Raw genomic sequence first — 20694 nt, 5'->3', positions numbered from 1 at the left:
GATGCTCATACACAGCCACTACCCCATTGCTGGCAAAAGTGCAATAAGAATGGTGGTGACTATGTGGAAAAGTAAATTCTGGAGCAGAAAAGATCGCTTGTTTTTATGGCACCACTCTCATCTTCATAGCTCTTCAACTCTTTTTTTTTTTTGGAATTACCCTTGTATTTACTTTGAAGAGAACTTTAATTAAAAAAAATAATGAATAAGATTATTTGATAAATGTGCACTAATTTTAAATATGCTTTTACTTTCCGGGAGTTGCTACCATATTGACAGAAAACTCAAGAATTACTGCTTGAATTTTGAAGTTGAAATAATGAAATCATTGTGAAATGTATGTAGTCAATGTAATTTTCCTATTTTCTTAACAGAGGAGAAAAGGGTCAAAGAACATCTTTTGTGCGCGAAATTGGCTCATAATTCAAATATTTAATTTCAATATTTTGGTTCTTGTCCAGAATTCCCCTGATGCTAAAAATAAAAAATAAAGAAGAATCTGTATGATGTATGTAGCTGTGACGAAATGAAAATATCATATTCCAAAAATCATGTAAATTGATCAATAAGAAGACAGAATGAAAGTAGATTTTCTCTCCTGTCCCTCTTTTTTCAAGTTATTCGTTAATTAATGAAATTACTTTAAAACTGTCACATTTAAAAGAATTTTACCCTATACTTTATGAAATAAATTGCCTTTGCATGTCACGCTTTCTGCCAACTCCTTTCCCAACTCTAGTCAAGATCCAGGATAAAGCATATCACTGAATTAAGGGTTTACCAAGCACTTTAGGACAGTGAGTCTTATGTAATAGACAGAACTGCTGTCCCCTTAACAAAGTTAAATGGTCATGTTACAAGACAACCTTAATAGAATGTTTCTCAAATTTTTTAGTTGGGAATTAATAATTTGGATTATTATTCTCATCTCCAATCTTATTCACACTGTGTTGTGGCTAGGAAGGATATAAGTGTTAAGTTTAATCAGTTCTAAGTAACTTGTCATCTGGAGTTTGGTAGTCAATCCTCAGTGCAGATGATGCTAAGAAATCAATTACAAGTTACTTCTACCTGGTTGTGGCTGACAGAATGAGAGCAATCTGCCTCTGTTGATAAATAAAAGTTTTTTTTCAAAATTCCACATTCAAGAGTTCGACAAAGATGTACCTAGAAAAGGTCGGTTACATTAGTTGAAACATTGTGAGAATAACACCAAAGACGAAAAAAGTAGTCCAAAATAATCCAAAAAATACAACTTTAATGCAATTCAAAATTTTGAATAGCTTTCATTATAAGCTTTGCTATATATTAAAGTGTTTTTGGGACTTGTTAATCGGAAATATTTGTTTTATCTTGAATTTTCTACTGGCACTATTTCTTTCTTTCAAAGATCTATACACTATTTAGGGATATGAGTTATCTGCCCTTTTAGCAGAATTCTGATTTTGCTTTTATTTTTTAAATCCAGACAAAGCGAATTTCCCCTGGTGTTATCAGAGTCTCCATATCTCTTTTATCAAAGTCTGCTTTATTTTTTTAAATCTGCCTTTTTCTGGCAACAGTTTCTTTTTTTTTTTTTTAACTTTGTTATTTGGCTGGACTTTATTTCCCTTTTTCTCTCTGTCCTGCGTATGATTTTAAGATCTCCAATAGTGAGGTCCTATGTTTTGCTGTCGGAATTAAGGAGTTGCCTCTTGGTTACCTTTGTTCCCAGGTCCGCTTTAACCCAGAGTGGTATTACCTTTTAGAGCATCCAGTGCTACCAGATCTGGCTGCCTGAAAATACAGGCTTCCTGACTAAAAATACACCAAACATTGATGATATTGTTTTCTTTTTTTCCGTTTCCTTTGCAAAACTCAACCATGTTCTGTAAAGTAAAAAACAAAACAAAACAAAAGCAACACTTTTTTTCTACAAAATAACCAAACTAAACAATGTGAATAAATATTTGAAGAAATAAAGAACTTGAAGCATAAAATCTTTTTCACAAATTATTCGATTCAGCATTAATCAACCCAAAAAGGGTTGATATACTGTAAAATAAAAACAACCTAATGAACCTTTTTTCTCTCTTGCATTATCTTTATTTATGTTCTTTCTGTTCTTATCACTCTTTCCCTTCCCTACTCCGTCTTGTTACCTTGTCCTCCTTTTCCCTTCTTATAACAGTTCTCTCTGAAAACTTAAAAATGTTATTTTTGCCATGAAGGTTAAGAATTGAAATGATTCATGGTGGGGTAGGTCTGTTAGATTATTTTTGTTTCATCAAAGAATTAATCTGTTTTTTTTTTTTTTTTTTTTTTTTGTGTGTGTGTGTGCGTGTGTGTGTGTGTGTGTGTGTGTGTTATTCTGCCCACACACCCACATATACACACATATGATGGGAGGGGCAAGTTGAGAAATTAATTAGTAGATATTAGACATTTTTTTCTATAAACATATTATCATTAAATAACCCTTACCCTAAACCCAAAATTCAACCGCAGTTTTATTTTTAATGTTACTTCAGTTAGTGTCTACCTCCATACAAAAGCAGACCCCCTACAATTTTATACATCCTAAATCCATATTTTTCTTTAAAGTAAGCTGTATTTTTGATGATATAGTACATATGATACATAATACTAATCTAATTAGTACTGTACTCTCATATATATTGTAAGCAGCCCCCTCCCCTATTTTTTTTTTTAGTAATGAATTCATGTCTATTTCACTATGGAAAATGTATAACATGGAAATTTAATGTAATTCTGTAATTGCTGAAGGCCATTTAATTAACTTTGTTTTTTAAACTTACATCTATACTGTTAATCTCTAAGTTAAGACAGTTGAGTTATCTCCCCTTGTTTGAGATAAAGGAAAGTCTGTTTGGAGTGAATTGCTCTTGGTTGTTATTGTCGTGCAAGTGGGTTTTGAGGAAGGAGTACACAACATATGCAATTAATCAATGTGTACTGTTAAATATCAGATTTTGTAAGAAATAAAACTCAAAGAAATGAAATTCTGATTTCGTTTTTCCTACGAGCGATTCACATCCTGACCATTGCCAATAAGTTAATTCGTATCATTTATTCATACAGCTCCCAGATCCACCTGCTGCAGAAGCGTCTTCTTTATTGTGGAATCAAACGAACCCCACAGCTCAAGCTGAAATGAATACAGGTAACATATTATTATAAACTATTCATCTAATTAACAAAAAAAATTTTTAATTAAAAATAAAGGGTTTTTTTTTTTTGTTTTTTTTTTATATATTTAAACAGAATTAAAAATTTTTTATGTATGGTCCCCACCTCAAGGTTAAGAAACTTGTAGTTATTTCTAAATTTAAACAATAATAAACTGAAATCTAAAAAAAAAAAATAAAAATAAAAAATAATAATTAGTGGCATCAGCTTATATTGATACCATACAAGATGCTCATGAAGGGTCAAAGAGGATGGAAAGGTTGAAGAGAGAAAGCAATGTCCAGATATCCAGAAGACCACAGAAAGTATAGAAACCTTGCCACTTGTGGTGATGGTAATGTTGTTGTTGTTGTTGAGCATCATTCATTTATTTTGTATGAATCAGATGATTTTTTGTGTTGGTATTTGTTTCCCTGATATCTTTCTAGTTAGAATTCTTTTTAGAAAGACATTGGTATTTACAGGAGAGACCATGTGAAAATTGCCAACATCCTAAGTGAAAGTGATTTTTTTCTTGTGGAATGAACTGAATTTGGACTTGACTCAACCAGGTTGTCTGCTTGTGTCATAGCCCCATCGTCACCCTGTCACCTTTGTTATGATGATAAATGGTGAGCATCATTCATTCATTTCATATGATTCAGATGATTATTGTTCGCAATCGTTACCATTGGATGTTTTTCAAGTCATGAACTTGAACAACATCCAACAGTGAGGTCCTGGATATGACCTAAAACTATATCCGATGGTGAGGCCCCACCTTGCGGGCTTTGGGGAGTGTGGAGCCACCCTTTAATTGCCATTGCTCCCAGGTCCACTCTGACCCGGAGTGGTAGTACCTGTTAGGGTCCCAACTATGGATTAAATAGAATCTGACTTAAAAAAAAAATATAGTCCATTAAAAATCGTTCCTCAAAATAACTAGATTCGGCATTAAATAACCTGAAAAAGGTTGATATGCCGTAAAACAAAAACAACCAACCAACAGTGAGGCCCCATTTTTGTGGGCTGTGGTGAGTAGGAATTTGCTTGTTAGTTACCATTACTCTCAAGTCCATTTTGGTCCGGAGTAGTAATACCTGTTAGGACATCAAGTGCTACCAGATCAGGCTGTCTGAAGATACTGGCTTCCTGACCAAAAAATGCACCAAACATTGATGTTATTGGTTTTTTTTTTTTATTTCCTTTCCCTTTGCAAAACTTGATCATGTTTTGCAAAGTAAAAAAGACAAAGACAAAATAAAGTTTTTTTTTTCTACACTCGAACTAAACACCATAAATATTTGAATGTATAAAAAACTTGAAGCATAAAAAACTTTTTTCTAAAATGACTGTATTCAACATTAAATAGCCCAGAAATGGTTGATATGCTGTAAATATAATGATTTCACCAGATTCCACGCATTCTTTATTACAGAAGCAGCAGCTGGCATTTGAAATACCAGCCGCTGCTTCTGTTATAAAGAATGCATTGAATCTGTTGAAATCATTACCTGGGAAGTAAAACAATCAAATTAATTCAACTTGACACAGGCGTGCCATATATTTTATAGGCTGCTTATGTATACGTAATATCAGTCGCAAGGGTAACTAATTTGCATATTGGTTTTTTTGAAAAGGACATGTTATTAATTAACTATTATTTGTTATTGCTTTTTAATTCAATGATTGCTTGGATTTTCACAAAACTAATTGTTTTATAATATTGTTTTTATTTTCTTTGTGTTCAAATGTTCCTTTCTTTAGAGAGACCAACCTGATTACCATAAAGTTGCGATCTATTTCCAAATTGCAAGTGATTTTTTTTTTTTTTTTTTTTTTTTTTTACACTTACATTAAAAAAAAAAAAAAATTCGGATTGAAATTATCAAAATGTTAATGTTCATCTACTCATATATACATATATAGATCAATGAGAAAGATTTTGTTTTGTGTTTACAACAGTTATGAATGAAATGTTTATTATTCAAAATTAATGGTACGTATATTTCAGCTCATAAACATAATAAATAATTTAGTTATTTCAGTTGGTGAGCAGCAAGGTTTAAAAACAGGTGACCATGAAGACGTCATCTTTCATCACACTTATATGATATTTCAACCATAGGCATGACTGACCTTAAACATGATATTTCCACCATAAGCATGACTGACCCTAAACATGATATTTCCACCATAAGCATGACTGACCCTAAACATGATATTTCCACCATAGGCATGACTGACCCTAAACATGATATTTCCACCATAAGCATGATTGACCCTAAACATGATATTTCCACCATGATATTTCCATCATAAGCATGACAAACCATAAACATATTTCAACCTTAAGCATGACAGACTGAAAATGATATTTGAACTTTAAGCATGACAGATTCCAAAAATGGTATTTCAACTTTAAGCATGACACACTCCGAAAATTATATTTTAACCCTAAACATTGAATCTGTGAGTTAAGCAATAAAAACGTTATTTCAAATTTAAGTGTGACTAGCTGAAGAATTAATATTTGTTTGAGATGCTTATATGAATTTAAAAATAATGATATCAAGAATTTCATTGTATCCCTCCTTTATACTATGTTTATGGTCTGTAATGCTTATGCTTGAAATATCATGTTTATGCTCTATCATGCTGTTGCCACTCATCTATATATATAAAAGTGAAAATGTGTGTGTATGTATGTTCGCTTTTTGTGTATGTACAAGAAAGGCTTTATTCCGAGAAGCGATCGGTCGACTCACTTCATCTTAAAACTTTTTATATCACGTTTAAATGATAATATCTATGAGTTAACAATGGGGGTCGCCTGTCTATTTAATTCGACTTTGAAAAGATAAATATTCAACATTTTTCGATCACTGCATGTGGATTAGGCTTTTTTGTATAATAAAAGCGGAACTAATTCTGGCTGCATTTTTCCGGTTGTGATTGCCGGAAACGTCCGAAAACAATTAGCTTTGATCAGTGTGGAGTTTCTCCTTATATCAGACAATTGCTATTCAATTTGGACAATCCCCTTAAGGGGAGCTGGTTTTCCCCACAGCATCTTGGGGAAACAAAAAATCCTGCCCTGCAGTAAATAAAATACTGCCCCACAGTCAAAGTTGACCTCATTAAGTACGGGCACCTGCCAAGTTTTAATACTTAAATAAATTCAAACATGTTATTGTTACTATTTCATGGTGGCCCAGTGGTTAACGTCGTACATTTTTTTTCACACTTTAATTTCCAACTTCGACTCAAGGGTTCGGATTCGATCCTTCATACTTACCTACCAAAACGTTTTTTATTTTAAACCCCCCTTGGCACAAACACCTGAGTGTTTTGATTTACCTAAAACGACACACACCTCCAAACAGGCAAGACGCCGATGTTGCCTCCAGTAAGACATTCAACACGCCACCTGCCGGAATATCTCCAACTGAAGTATATCTGAAGACATGTAAATATGTATATAACTTTTCTTCCTAATATATTATTGTTATACCTTTACTTTCCGTGTTCTTAATTATTTGTGCAGACACAAGTGGCGACGGGAATTCGAAAAAAGACTTACGCGGGATAAAATCCACTATTAAACACAACACTAATTATGCAGAAATAACTAAAAGAAACCTACCAAATGCAATTATATCAAATTATCATATAAAAGCAACAAACTAAACCCATCAAATTGAGGGAATGGATGCAGAAAACGAAAGACCAAATACCCATGACTACCCCCTCTCTCCAAAGATAAAGAAACAAACTATAAACAGCAAAACGGAAACGAAATGTTAACGATGGAAAGAAAAAAACAAAATATTACAATGGAACTGTAGAAAAATAAACGCTAATAAAGAACTACATCAGCTAGTAGCAAAACTGAACGTGATTGTTATCTGTCTTCATAAAACCTTCCTCAAAAACGGCAAAAAAAAAAAATGAATCTCAAGAAATACCAACAATTCAACTACATAAAAAATATTGATCCCTGAGCTTTAGGTGGCACATCCATTCTAGTCAGAAATGATATGCCTCAGTCACAAAGAACTCAAAACAAACCTACAAGCAATAGCAATTAAAATAACTCTATACAAACAAATCAATGTCTGCTCAATCTACATTCCTCCAAATGGGTATTTAAAAGAGAACAAAGTACAAAACATAATACTACAACTATCCACAGATTTCATATTACTCGGAGACTTTAACTTGCACAGCCCAATATGAGGTTACAATGAAACCAATCAGAAGTGGAAACTTATCAAAAGGCTCATAAATAAAAATAACCTTGGCATTTACAACAACCAATCCCTGACATACACGTGTCCACACTCAGAAATTGCAACGAAACAACACAGTTAATGAAAGTAATTACCAATACAAACTAGGAAACAGACAGAAAAATCCTACTGAAAGTATACAGATTGCTCATCAGATCGAAGCTCGACTATGCCAACTTCGTCTATAGATTTGCCAGAAAATGTTATCTTAGAGAACTAGAAACAATTCACAAGGACTCAGAATGATTTTAGGAGCTTATACAACTTCACCAACAAACAGTCTGTATGCAAAAGGCTTCGAATACCCATTCTCCTTGACATGAGAAAAACTAGCACATCAGTACTACATTAAACTCTACTCAAGCTTTAACAATCCCATGTACAACTGTGTCTTCGATCCCTATTCGACAAAGTAAAAGAAATACTATAAAAACCCATGTACTACAAATGGAAGATATACTAGAAAATTGTCTTTAGTCAAAAACAATATCCACAAATTTAAATTTCCAGAAAACTCTCCCTGGCTGCTAGAACAACTAAGAATTAATATTGCAAAATTCTAAAACTTTGGTAATCACAATGTTACCAATGATGCAGTCCAATCATCCAAAGTCTGTACTCTTCTTCTTTCATTTTTCGGGGAATTTTGAACGAACCTTTCGCCTTATCCCCTATTGGTCGAATATTCTCATTTGATAATTCTGTCCATCCCATCCATAGCCTTGATCCCCTGGAGGGGCATAGGCCATCTACAACTTTGTAGATGCTTTTGTAGCGAGGAGTTCTTTTTACATGCCTAACCTTCCCAGAAGGTACATACAGCACCTAGCCTTCCTTAATGGTCACCCATCTGGTACTGGCAGGCTCAACATTACTTAACGTCAGTGATCTTGCAAGAACCAGTGTGTTAACATGATTGTGCTATACTAATAATTCTGTGCTTTGGGAAATAGTTGATCAGTTAAAATGTTTCATTTTGTTTCAACAAATTTTCAAATGATCCACTATTTTTTTATATTGTTTCCTTTTTTCTTCAGAACAACTAATGCTTTCATCCAGCCGATTATATGTCTGTAAGGGACATTTTAAGACTAACAAAATATTCCCAATCTAATAGATATCCTGCAATCTATACAGACAATCTCAACAACATATTAGAACACTACCCAAACTGGATACATACATATACACAGATAGATCTAAAGACCTGAACAAAGTCGAAAGTGCAGCCATATCCAACAATATCACACTACAAAAATGCTTTCCAGACGACAGCCCAGTTTTCAGTGCTGAAACAACAGCCATAAAATTAGCCTTGGACCAACTCCAACATATACATAATATTCTAGATTCATTATCAGTTTTCATGTCATTAAAAAACAAAAACTTAAACAGCCCCCTAATCATCAAGCTCTTACAAAGAATTAATTATATTTCTCAAGACACAAACATCATTTTCTGTTGGATTTGCAGCCACATACAACTCAAAGCAAATGTAAAAGTTGACACAGCTGCAAAAAGATCATAAAATAAACACTGGCAATACAAAAGTACCATATACTGACTACAGATCCCTGATCTACAAATATATCATATTTAAATGGTAAGTCATGGAATGCCTGCAAAAGCAACAGACTCTATTGAATTAAGCCCATCCTTAAAGGAAAAACAGAAGACAAAATCTCCAATAGGATGAGGATGACAAGAAGGCAAGCAGTAGTAATAGCAAGACTCCAAAGAGGGCACCCTGCTATCGCACACTCATACCTACTAAAGGGCGAAGAAGCCCCAAACTGTATTCCATGTCAGGAACCCTATACCATAAAACATATTCTAATAAATTGTAAACATTTCCAACAAATTCACAAAAAATATTCCTAAGAAAACAATTTAAAAGACCTCTTTTACAAAGTAAACCCTAACAATCTCCTAGAGTTCTTAAAAGCAACAGAGATATACAATATTAAAGTTCTTAAAAGCAACAAAGATATACAATATTAAAGTTCTTAAAAGCAACAAATATATACAATATTAAAGTTCTTAAAAGCAACAAAGATATACAATATTAAAGTTCTTAAAAGCAACAAAGATATACAATATTAAAGTTCTTAAAAGCAACAAAGATATACAATATTAAAGTTCTTAAAAGCAACAAAGATATACAATATTAAAGTTCTTAAAAGCAACAAAGATATACAATATTAAAGTTCTTAAAAGCAACAAAGATATACAATATTAAAGTTCTTAAAAGCAACAAAGATATACAATATTAACGGAAAAAGAAAACACCCTTATAACAAAATATACAGCAAACACTTATCAAACTGCAATAATCACACTAAAATAAAAAAATAAAAATATTAATCAAGCAATCAACAAATTCAATCAATCTCTTCAGCATTAGATAATCCAAAAGGATTGAATCAATCATTCCTATTTCTGAGCAGTTTTAAATATAGAAGTGAAACTGGATAAGACCAAAAATGTTTAACTAAATAATACTTTTTATTAGCAAGAATATACTTTGATTAACTTAATCTCCCCAGAAAGGCAACTTGAAACCATTGTAGATAGTTACTTGCTGCCTACCACAGCAAGATGTAACACAAGGCCAGAAAGTGGGGTGTCCAAGTAAGCACCCCTAAAGGAGGGCCACTCTAACCTAGCAAAAATTGCCTGGGGATTCCCATTGTCATTCCCCAGTAGGGATGCATCAGGCAACAAGTTATAAACTTGCTCCATTTGAAAGCTGCGTGGTAAAGCCTAGGAGGGCAAACCTCCTACGTAATACCCAGACAGCATACCTCAGTTAGATAGGTACTGGGCCAGTTTGTGGCCTTCTTATCTCTAAGGCTGATTATTAAGAACAGATTCTTGACTGGTACTTTCTACCCAGGTCTCCAAGCAACCAAAGCAGCAAGGAGACTCCTCCACCATAAATGGATTGTATGACTAAAAAAAGTTTTAAAATTTAGAAAATCGGATGTTATATAATTTATTAATAAATGATTAAAAACATTTTTTTTTTTTTTTTTTTGTAGACTTTCATTAAGATAACATATTCATAGAATTATTTTTTCTCTTTATTTTATTTTATATTGACCCGAGGTGTTGGCTTCTGATGAGAGAGAAAAGCTGTATGTCCGATGTTGTTGACAGTTGCTGTAAAATCTGAATCTGTGTGTTGTGTGATTAGCTTTAATTTTAAATAGGTAAACCTAATCACATCTTTGAAAACATTATTTCGCAAGTTTAATTTGAAAATTTAGAAAACCAAATAATTTTATAATTTTTTTTAAAAAAAATTATTATAATCATTTTATTTGAGATTTTCATTATAAAGACAACTTATTCATGGAAAAAGACTTAGTGTTCTTTTTTTCTCTTTATGTTCCTGTGGTATTAATCCATAGGGGTTGGCCTCTCATGGATATAGAAAAAGTATATGCCTAATGTTGGCAATTGCAGTAAAATCTGAATCTGTGTGTTTTGTGTGATTAGTGCAAATTTTGAATAGAGAAACTTAGTCACATTTTTATATTTAAAAAAATACTTAACATTTTATTATTTTCTTTTTTTTCTCTTAGGTCAAGAGGAAAAAGTGAAAGCTGCTATGAAAGGATTCCAACTTCCAAGTCCAAACATTCCAGACTGGGCTAAGAATGTACCTGAAGACAAATGGAAGGAACATTTGTTGGACAAATTACGACAGTTAAGCACAAGAGATTCAGACGATGATAAAAATCATGAAAAAGATCCTTCACAAAGTGATGATTCTTCCCTCAAGTGAAATAACAAATAGAATGAAACATTGAAAATAACATAAAAACTCCCGATCATTATTCTATTGAATAGATTTTATATACTGTATTTTTTTTTTTTTTTTTTTTTTAACTATTTGAAGAACAAGCATATTTCTTCACAATCATTCCACCATGTAAAAAAAAAAAAAAAAAAAAATCTTATCCATGTTTTTAAACAGTCCAATTGCTGAAATAATCCTTAATTCTTGGAATGCTGGTACATTTTGAGGTGCTGATCCAGAACCTGATCTAAAATCGTGTTGGCATCTTCTGCTTCCGACTGTTTATGCTAAGTAGCCGGAAATGTTGCCAGAAAAAGCAGATGTGAACATTGCCAGATAATTAATACAAAACATTGTCTGCTGATTGCTGATTGGCTAATCACGTTGGCTTTTTATGACCGCTTTTCTGGTACTTTACTGTAAACTGCTGGAAGATGCTGATACAACCTTGAGTTAGGTTCTGAATCAATACCAATTCTGGTAGCAAACAAATAGTTTAATTTATTCTACTTTAAAATTTTACTTGTTACACAATATCTGTATGGGTTCTTTGCCATGTTATTAAACTACTGCAGGAAAGAAAAACTGTCACTATTTTGATGTACAAGTCCTTCAAGAATATAATTTTTTAAGCTTTTCTATTTTTAAAAATGAAAAAAAAAATGAAAACAAATAATGTTTAAAATAATTTTAATAATAATAATAAAAATGGTTGAAATAACTAATTTGAATAAATTGGAGAATTTTTAAAATAAAATTTAAATGACTTTTATTGAAAAGAATTAGACATACAGATATCATAATAGCAAAGTGGTGACTATTTTTGTGCTATTGTAGTCAAATTCAGACATGAACAACATGATCAAAATCTGTATTGCTATTTTGTAATATATGAAATGCAAAAAAGAAAAGAAAAAAGAAATACTAGAAAAAAAATTTGCTTGTTATAAAAATACACCACACTTCGTATAAATTAATTGGAGTCTCTGTGTTGAAATGTGAATTATTTACAAAATGATAATAATATGGCATTTTTTTGACATGTTGGAATAGTTATAAAGAATCACCAGAAAAATATATTTGAAGAAAAGGAAAAAAAAAACATGTTTAGATTTGGGGGGGGGGGGGATACTTATGCAAAATAAAGATTATGCTATCGTCAGAATTTTTCAAGCAGTTTACATATAATGGCATCAATATAAAAGTTGCTGAACGAAAGTTTGATTTTCTTTATTTCTTTATTTTTTTTTTACGAGAAAATGCTAGCCAATTCTTTTCGCTGAAAAAATATTTCTGTTATTACAAATATAATAAAAAATTGAAAAATAAACACAATATTGTTTTTTTGTTACAAAGAATAAACGATAAATAATTTTTGGATAATTTTTATGAAATTTAAAAAAATAATGAAATCAAGAAAAAAACATTTATTGTAAGGTAAGTTTCATGGATAAATATTTAATTTTTTGAATAATAAACAACTGATAGCAAGTAAAAAATTTTCTTTAATGATTTTTTTTGTTCAAATCTAGATAAATATTTATTTAAAATAAATTTTTTTTTTTTTTAGGATAATAAACCAATGATAGCAAATAAATATTTTCTTAAATGACGTTGGCTCAGCATTTCGTCATTTTACGTAAATTGCCTGGAAAATTCTGACTATAGCATAAATACCTAGATATTCATTTAAAAACTGTTGAATTTTTAAATACCTTTTTTATTTCTTTTTTTCAATGATTCTTTATTATGACTCTTTCTTTTATGGAAGAAAATGCAAGATCTAACTGCTTAATAATGACAAATCTTTTTCTTCTCCATAGAGAAGAAAATAGAGATATTGTTTAATATCGATTATATAATATTCATGTGATTCTATTGTTTCATTATTGCAAATAAAAGAGGTTTTCTGCAAGTTTTGGACAAATGTATTCCTTGGATTATTCCGATTACTATTCTCATCTTGACTGTTATTTTCATAACATTTTGACCGGTATAACTTCACAACAGCTTTGTCAAACTTGTGAATCTTTGTTATCTTGGTTGTTATTTTCACGTTTTCACTGATGTTACCTTCTTCAGTTGTATCTGGTTGTACTCGGCAATCTTTCTGCCAAACTCTGGAATCTGCACGGAACTTGAAGGAGAACATTATTTAAACCATGGGGAGCCATGACTAAGTTCTGTCAGCCATGACTAAGTAGAAGTCTTAAGTAATTTGTAATTGTATTCATCGTGTTGCCTACACTGCGGATTGAAACTTTGACCTACAGAAGAGTGCCATTTAGAACTGAATTTTATCTAGTACTTTATCCGTTATGCCATGACAGAAAGGTTCTGGAGTTCAACAAGATACAACTGAAGAAGGTTGGTTATATCGGCCAAAATAATACAAATTATTAATCCTTGCCTAAAGGAAATTCAAAAGCTAAATCTAGTCAAAATTTTGGAGGGAGGGGCAGGAGGAAGATGTAATATAACTAAAAAAGAGTATTTTAATATTAAAAAAAATTTTTTTGGTAACTTTTTGTCAAATTCTTTCAGTTGATTCTTCTATTCATTTTTTTTTTTTTACTTTTCAAGAAAAAGCCCAACTTTTTTCGATGAAGATTTCAATACTTACGTAATTATTTCTGATTTTCAGCAAACACTTCTGAGACTGGCAAACATTAACTTCACCAAACAAATTAAGTATATTACTAATGTTTTCTTTTGTTTTTATTTTTGCAAAGAAGTTATTTAATGAAAGAAATTGTCAGCTTTATCTTTTATTTAAGTGTATTCTGTAATGTTTCAGTACTTCTATGCAATACAAATTTAACTGTTTTTCTATTTTTATTAACCTGACCCCAATCTAAGTTTTAGTTTTGCAAAAGTAGCTTTAGTTCAGTTAATATTCTATAGGAGTATAGGGACTTAATTCGTTCTTTCCCATTCGTAGTCGGAACTGCTTACACCACAACTGCAAATCTGTGAATTGCACCGAAAATGTATATTTTTTTTACTGTTTTCGTTTATAAACTGCTTTTGTATATAAAAAGGATTCATCTAAAATCATTTAGTTCAACTTGGCATGATCCTCTAATCAGTGAATTGCTTAGCATTTTATTGGTTGTAATTTATTGCTCTTTGCCCTTCTCCCCAAATGATTGGAAATTCTTTGAGGATTGACTTACGTCTACCTGTACACCTATGTATGAGTAATTCACACATGTTCAATTTGATGAAAATAAAGAACAGTAAGTGAAACCTTTTCTTTCTGGATTAAGTTTTTATTTATTTACTTTTTTTTTTTTTTTTTTTTTTTTGTACAATTTTACAAACATTTCTTTTTTACTCCAAACAAAACATACTGCCACTTGGACATGAGGGGCTACTGGGAATGTGTCTAACAATGGTTAATTGTAAGTATGGACCATTTCGTATCCTCAAAAAAATTCCAACAAAAACCTAACGGCCAGCCGTGGTTCTCTCTGGAATGTGCTGCTTCCATTGCGCACAGAAGTCACTTTTTCCATTGCTTCTCACGTGTACTGAGACTAAAGCCGCTTTTAGGACTGCCAGTAACCACTGTAAAAGTGTAATGAAGAATGTGAGACAGTTGTATGCTCAGTCTATCAAGTTCAAAGTGGCCGAACAGCGGCTTGGTTCCCACCAGTTTTTGAAAATAACAAACATGAATAGAAGCGTGTGCTCTATCTTAATGGACCTAAAGTAATCTCGTCCGCATCAGATGAAGCCAAACTTTTTGCAAAGAACTTTGCAGCAAATTCTACCCTATGCGACCAAGGCCGTCAACCTCCTGTATCAGAAAACACTATGCAACATATATGTGTGCCTAATGTTGCCAAGCTAATCAAAAATCTTGATTTCAGTAAAGAAACTGGCGCTGACGGTATTTCAAAGCTTCAACCAGAACTAGCGCCCATACTTACAAAGCTGTTTAAGTATTGTCTTAAGAAGAATTGCTTCCCAACACCCTGGAAAATCTCATCAGTATACCCTAAGAATTCAGGTGATCGATCATCTCTCTCTCTCTGTATAGACCAATAAGTCTCCTGTGCGTCATGAGTAAGTTACTTGAATCTGTGTTAAATAGAGAAGTAATCAACCATCTCAGCAAAAATAACCTTAGTGACATGCAATATGGTTTCCATTCTGCTAGATCTACAGCAGATGTGTTTACAGTTATTTCTCATAGGATTAGCAAATCTCTTGACGGAGACTTCTTTTCTAGGTCAATTGCTCTTGACATATCAAAGGCCTTTCATAGGGTATGGCATAAAGGTCTATTTCACGTGATCTCCAGCTATGGTATAGCTGGAAATGTCTTTTCAATTATTAAATCATTTCTCTCTGATAGGTTCATAAGAGTAGTGGTTGATGGGCAGAAATCAAAAGCTCATAGTATTAATGCTCGAGTCCCTCAAGGGTCCATCCTCAACTCAACTGATCTACATTAATGATCTTCCAAATCACATCCTTAGATCATTTGTAGACATTTTTGCTGATGACACTACCATCAATGGCAGTACATCAAAGACCGTCAATGACTAAGTTCTCTCTGATTCTTTCTCTTCTGATCTTGATCATGTAGTACAATGAGGAAAAAAGTGGCTGGTTACTTTTAATGCATCTAAAACCAAGCTTCTATCTTTACATCATCAACATTCTGATCCCCATCTGGCATCAATTGAAATGAATGGCTCTTGTCTTGGGGAGGCTCCATGTTTTGACAAGCTCCTGGACTTGACCTGTACTCCTGATCTAAAATAGAATATGTACATCAAATCGGTTGCTGGAAAAATGATGGGATCTTTCTATCAAGCCAGTAGATATCTCACTGCTGATGCAATACTCTACATATATAAGAGCCAGGTATGTCCAAGGATGGAGTACTGTTGTCAAATCTGGGCAGGAGCTGCTAGGAAGACCTTATCTTGCCTTGACAGAGTTCAAAATAGACTTTGTAGCCTAGTGGGGGATGCCCTTCTTTCTTCCCTACAACCTCTTTCTCAGAAGAGACATTGCAAGCCTGTCTCTATTTTATCATTATTTTCATGGCAAGTGCTCGTCTGAGCTCCAATATATAGTCTCCCCTCGCCAAACATTCACGAGAAACACTCGTTTTGCTGAAAACACTATCAATAATATCACCTACTCTATCTGTGCCTAAACCTAAACGTAAATTCCATGAAGAAAGCTTCTTTCTTAGAACTGCACACCTGTGGAACTATCTTCCGTTCACCTGCTTTCCAGCTGACTACAATATGGCCGTCTCTAAGCCCAATGTGAACAAGTTCTTGATGAACTGTTCCCCTTAAGTGATCCAATTTTACCATATTTACACTTCTAATTGTTACTATGATATTGTCCTTTTGACCACTCCTTAATTCTCGAGTGGCCTCTGGGCCTTGATAACTGGTGATTGCCTTGTAAAAAAAAAAAAAAAAAAAAAAGGATTGTGGGGAGTTGAGCAGTGAGATGTCTGTTCATGTTACATTTTTGCATATTAGTACAGTCAGGGAAACAGGAAGGGAATTCCAAAGTCTAGCAGTCTGAGGAAAGAAACTGTTAGAGTAGAAGCCGTTCCGACATCTAGGGGCCTCAACTGTGAAGGAGTGGGATTTTGCTGATGGTCGGGTTAGTTGACAGGAGGCACAAGTACTATGAGTTCATTAGAGCGCATTCCATTAAACTTCACACCTGAAAGTTTGAGGTAATTTGGCAATTTTTTATCATATACTTTTAATTTCCTTTCAGTGTCTTCTCTTACTATTGTACACATCTTAAAAAATGATTAAAAAAAATGAAATGAACTTCACCAGTGTTTGAACTCATATTCATCTAAAATCATAAAAGTGTTTTAGTAATTTAATTTCTCATATATAAATTACTGTTTCTGATGACTAAATAAAACATTGACTGTTGACTTTATTTAGAGTGGAAGATTTCTTTTCTTGATTCATTTCAGATAATGGGAGTCGTCTGACTGGCTATTTGCTTTCTTATGTAAACCTTTTTATGCTTTCTTGTTCTTTTTTTTTTTCACTAAAGTAGGGGTGATTTGAGCCATTTCTTATCACCTAAAGAAATAAAAAAAAAAAAAATCAGCCTTAACTTTGTATAAATTTTGTTTTTTTGATTGTTTTGATTGAGAGGAGGTAGATATAAAAAAACAAAACAAAAAAAACAAAACAAAAAAAAACAAAAAAAACAAACAAAAAAAAAAACATGCCAAATGTTAAAAACACCAAAAGCCACATAAATTGATCAAGTAGTTTTATTTTTGTAAAGAAAATTATTTTCAAGTGATTAACGGAAGTTTGTAGGTATTATGAAGATGAACAAGGTTGATTGTTATCAGGACCAAGTAGACATAAAAAAAAAAAAAAAAAAATTGGGTACTTATGCGGAGAAGGTACCATAGTATTTTTTATTAATTTTTTTTTTTTTTGGGGGGGGGTTCAAGTTAAACTTAAATTTTAGAGTATCTTTTGTTTATTGAATTGTTAGGTGAAAGTACAGAATAATTACAAAGCACCTTCATCCTCCTCACGTTAAGAATGGCTTTCTAAATAATGTTATTTCAACTTGGTACCTTCTCTGTATAAATATAAAAAAAAATGATGCCAAATGTTAAAAACATCATTCACTAAAAGAAAGAAAACGTTCCAAACTATGAAGCTTACAAAAAGAAAAAAAACCAAAGACAGGAAAAAAAAAACAAAAAACAAACAAACAAAGAAAAGAAAAACGAACAAATTAGTGATGGAACGATTCCAATTTTTTTTCCTGATTCCGATACTAAATTCGAGATTCCGATATAATTACCAATTTTGATTCCAATTCTAAAATTGCTTAATCACCTTAAAGAAAAGAAAAAAAAAAGAAAGTAAAATTTCCTTTTGTAAGATAGTGATTTAGCAGAATCCCCACCTACTTTCAAATTTCGTTATAATTTTCTTTTTAATTTGAAAAACTTCTTAATGTTTTCCTTTTATGTATTACCCTAACACTGCCTGGCATTGTCCAGTCTTGATATATTTTAATTTATGCAGATTTCGTATTTATTATTATCAAACCAATTCTCTATTGATTATTATATTGTACCCAATATATAGTTGTATATAGTTGTCATTCCGAGAGTTAAAAAAAAAAATGACTTGAGTACCATCAGCTAGAATCAAAACATATAGCTCTCCAGCATTATTCGTTATCTGAGTTAAGCCTAAAGGTATATTAGAACATTATAATTAACATTGCTAAATATATAGATGTATGTTTGCACATCATGTCGAACTATGCCTGGCAAGTTCCACTTTTTCAATTTTGACCCCTTAGTAGCTATTTTTCTGGCTAAAAATTAAATGCATTTTGTTCAACAGGTTTGAAGACCCTATATATCAAGTTAACAGTACTACATGCACCTCCAAATGTTATGACATGCACAATGCAGAAAATATGCACAAATACAACTGTGTGTTAAATGAAACTAATCATTCTGTAACAGAAAAAAAAATAAATGAACAGTAAATTAATAAAAATTCTTTTTTGAAGGAATATGAAAATCAGTTACAAACAAAAACTGTGATAACTTGCGTAAAAACATAACTATTTGAAAGGCGATAATGTATATACGAATATAAATGTGCGTGAAAAAGTGTTAACGTGAAAAAGTGATAACGTGTAAAAAGTGATAATGTATGTACAAAAAGTAACTGCGTGAAAGGTGATCACTAGGGCTGTGACAACAGCATATTCTTTTCGTTGTTTTGACTCTTGAGTATATATCCGACACCGTTAGACACTGTTAATCAACCGAGAACCACACCACTCTATTTTATATAGATATCAACATATAAGATATCAACGGATACACACTCGAGAGTCAAAACACTGAAAAAAATATGGTGTTGTCATAGCCCTAGTGATAACGTACATACAAAAACCGTGTGGCTCCATCTCCGATGTTGAGCACTTCTGTAAGTAAGGAGACATCCAGAGTACTATTAAAACCAATTTTATAACCTCCACCTCCATAGAAGAGAAATTATTTAAGTGATCAGTGAAAGCATGGTTTGTAGAGCGCCACCAAAATATATGGCACAATCACAATGACACACGGGTTCTCACCGAAGTTAGACAACATTGAGCCTGGCCAGTGCCAGATGGGTGACCATTTGAGAAGGCGAGGTGCTGTATGTACCACGAGGTAAAAATACTAGGTTGGGGAAACTGGCGGTGCCTATCCTTTTTTTGAGGGTAGATGGCCCTCTCTTAAGCTGTGATAGGCAACCCATCCAGTGATGGCGTCACGATAAAAAATACCCTTGATAGCCCTGGTGAAGCATCAAGTATTTCCAACCATTAGAAAAAACGTGAAAGATTCCGTGGAATTTGTTTACGCTTCACCTGCACCTACTGGTATTGGATGAAACTTTATATAAAAACTAAAAGCACTAAATGTAATTAAAGCTGCCTCCAGAGTACTACTAAAGAAAGTATACCCTCCTCTTTTCTTTGTAGTTAAAAACACAAAATGAAATTCACACAAAATAGTTTTCAAATTCATTTCAACATGAAAAGTTTGCTTGAAATGACGTCATGACTTAAATTTGAGACAATGACGTCATGACAAGCAAATTTAGAGTTTTAGTACAGCAGAACCCTGGGATATGGTGGCCTTAGGATATGGATTTTTCAGATTATGAAAATTTAAACATGTTAAGGTCTTGGGGACTTTTGGGGCTAAATGGGGGGGGGGGGGGGTCAAATGATGGACTCAGTCATCATTTTTGCATGGTGCAAAACTCAAATTTACATATGATAAGGCCTAAAACCGCACAGTTTGTTCATTTTCACCAGGATTTGAAGTCTCCTGTGTACTTTTGGGGCTAAATGGGGGGTGAGGGGTGGGTGCAAATGCTGAACTTAGTTATTATTTTTATACCTCATTCACTGTGCACCCATGGGGGACCATGCATGCTTCACTTGTTGTTATCTTAATTAATCGGGAAGACCTTTATAATATGATAGATATCTCCATTGGACCACTCATAAAAAAGTAAAAATAAAAATGAATATTTATTTATCTTTTATTTATTTATTTAAAAAAATTTTTTTTTTAAATTTTTTAGGAGAGCCACCACTTCTCAAGGCCAAGGCTCACTTAATGATAGGGATTAATAAACATCAGATGGCCAGTTAAACAACACCATGATGGTTGGTAATAGCGGAAATTGGGTATGATTTAATTATTCAAAAGGATGGCTCAACAAGAATTTGTTCACATTGGACTTGAAGATGACCAAGTTATAGTCAGCTGGAAAACTGCTCTGCTGTATTTTGTTCCACTGTAAGGTAGTTCTTGGAAACAAACTTTGTTCATATAATTTTTTAACATTAGGTACAGATAGAGAGTAGCAG

The 20694-nt window shown here is 32.7% G+C and overlaps 1 protein-coding gene across 2 annotated transcripts in view; it reads left to right on the top strand.

Annotated features, from left to right (window-relative positions):
* The window catches only part of LOC145268259 (uncharacterized), a 47754-nt gene extending 30552 nt beyond the window's left edge, over window positions 1-17202 (top strand). For both annotated transcript variants that reach the window (XM_080123605.1, XM_080123606.1), the window contains exons 3-4: window positions 3082-3163; window positions 11048-17202. In XM_080123605.1, the coding sequence (XP_079979731.1) occupies window positions 3082-3163; window positions 11048-11250 (285 nt within the window). In that variant the 3' untranslated portion in view covers window positions 11251-17202. The remainder of the gene's footprint in view (window positions 1-3081; window positions 3164-11047) is intronic.
* Window positions 17203-20694: the final 3492 nt, after the last annotated feature.

This window comes from Euprymna scolopes, chromosome 43 (assembly GCF_053919585.1).
Source record: "Euprymna scolopes isolate OS-2025 chromosome 43, ASM5391958v1, whole genome shotgun sequence".
In the NCBI taxonomy this organism is placed as follows: Eukaryota; Metazoa; Mollusca; class Cephalopoda; order Sepiida; family Sepiolidae; genus Euprymna; species Euprymna scolopes.
This window is presented reverse-complemented; position numbering and strand designations above follow the sequence as displayed.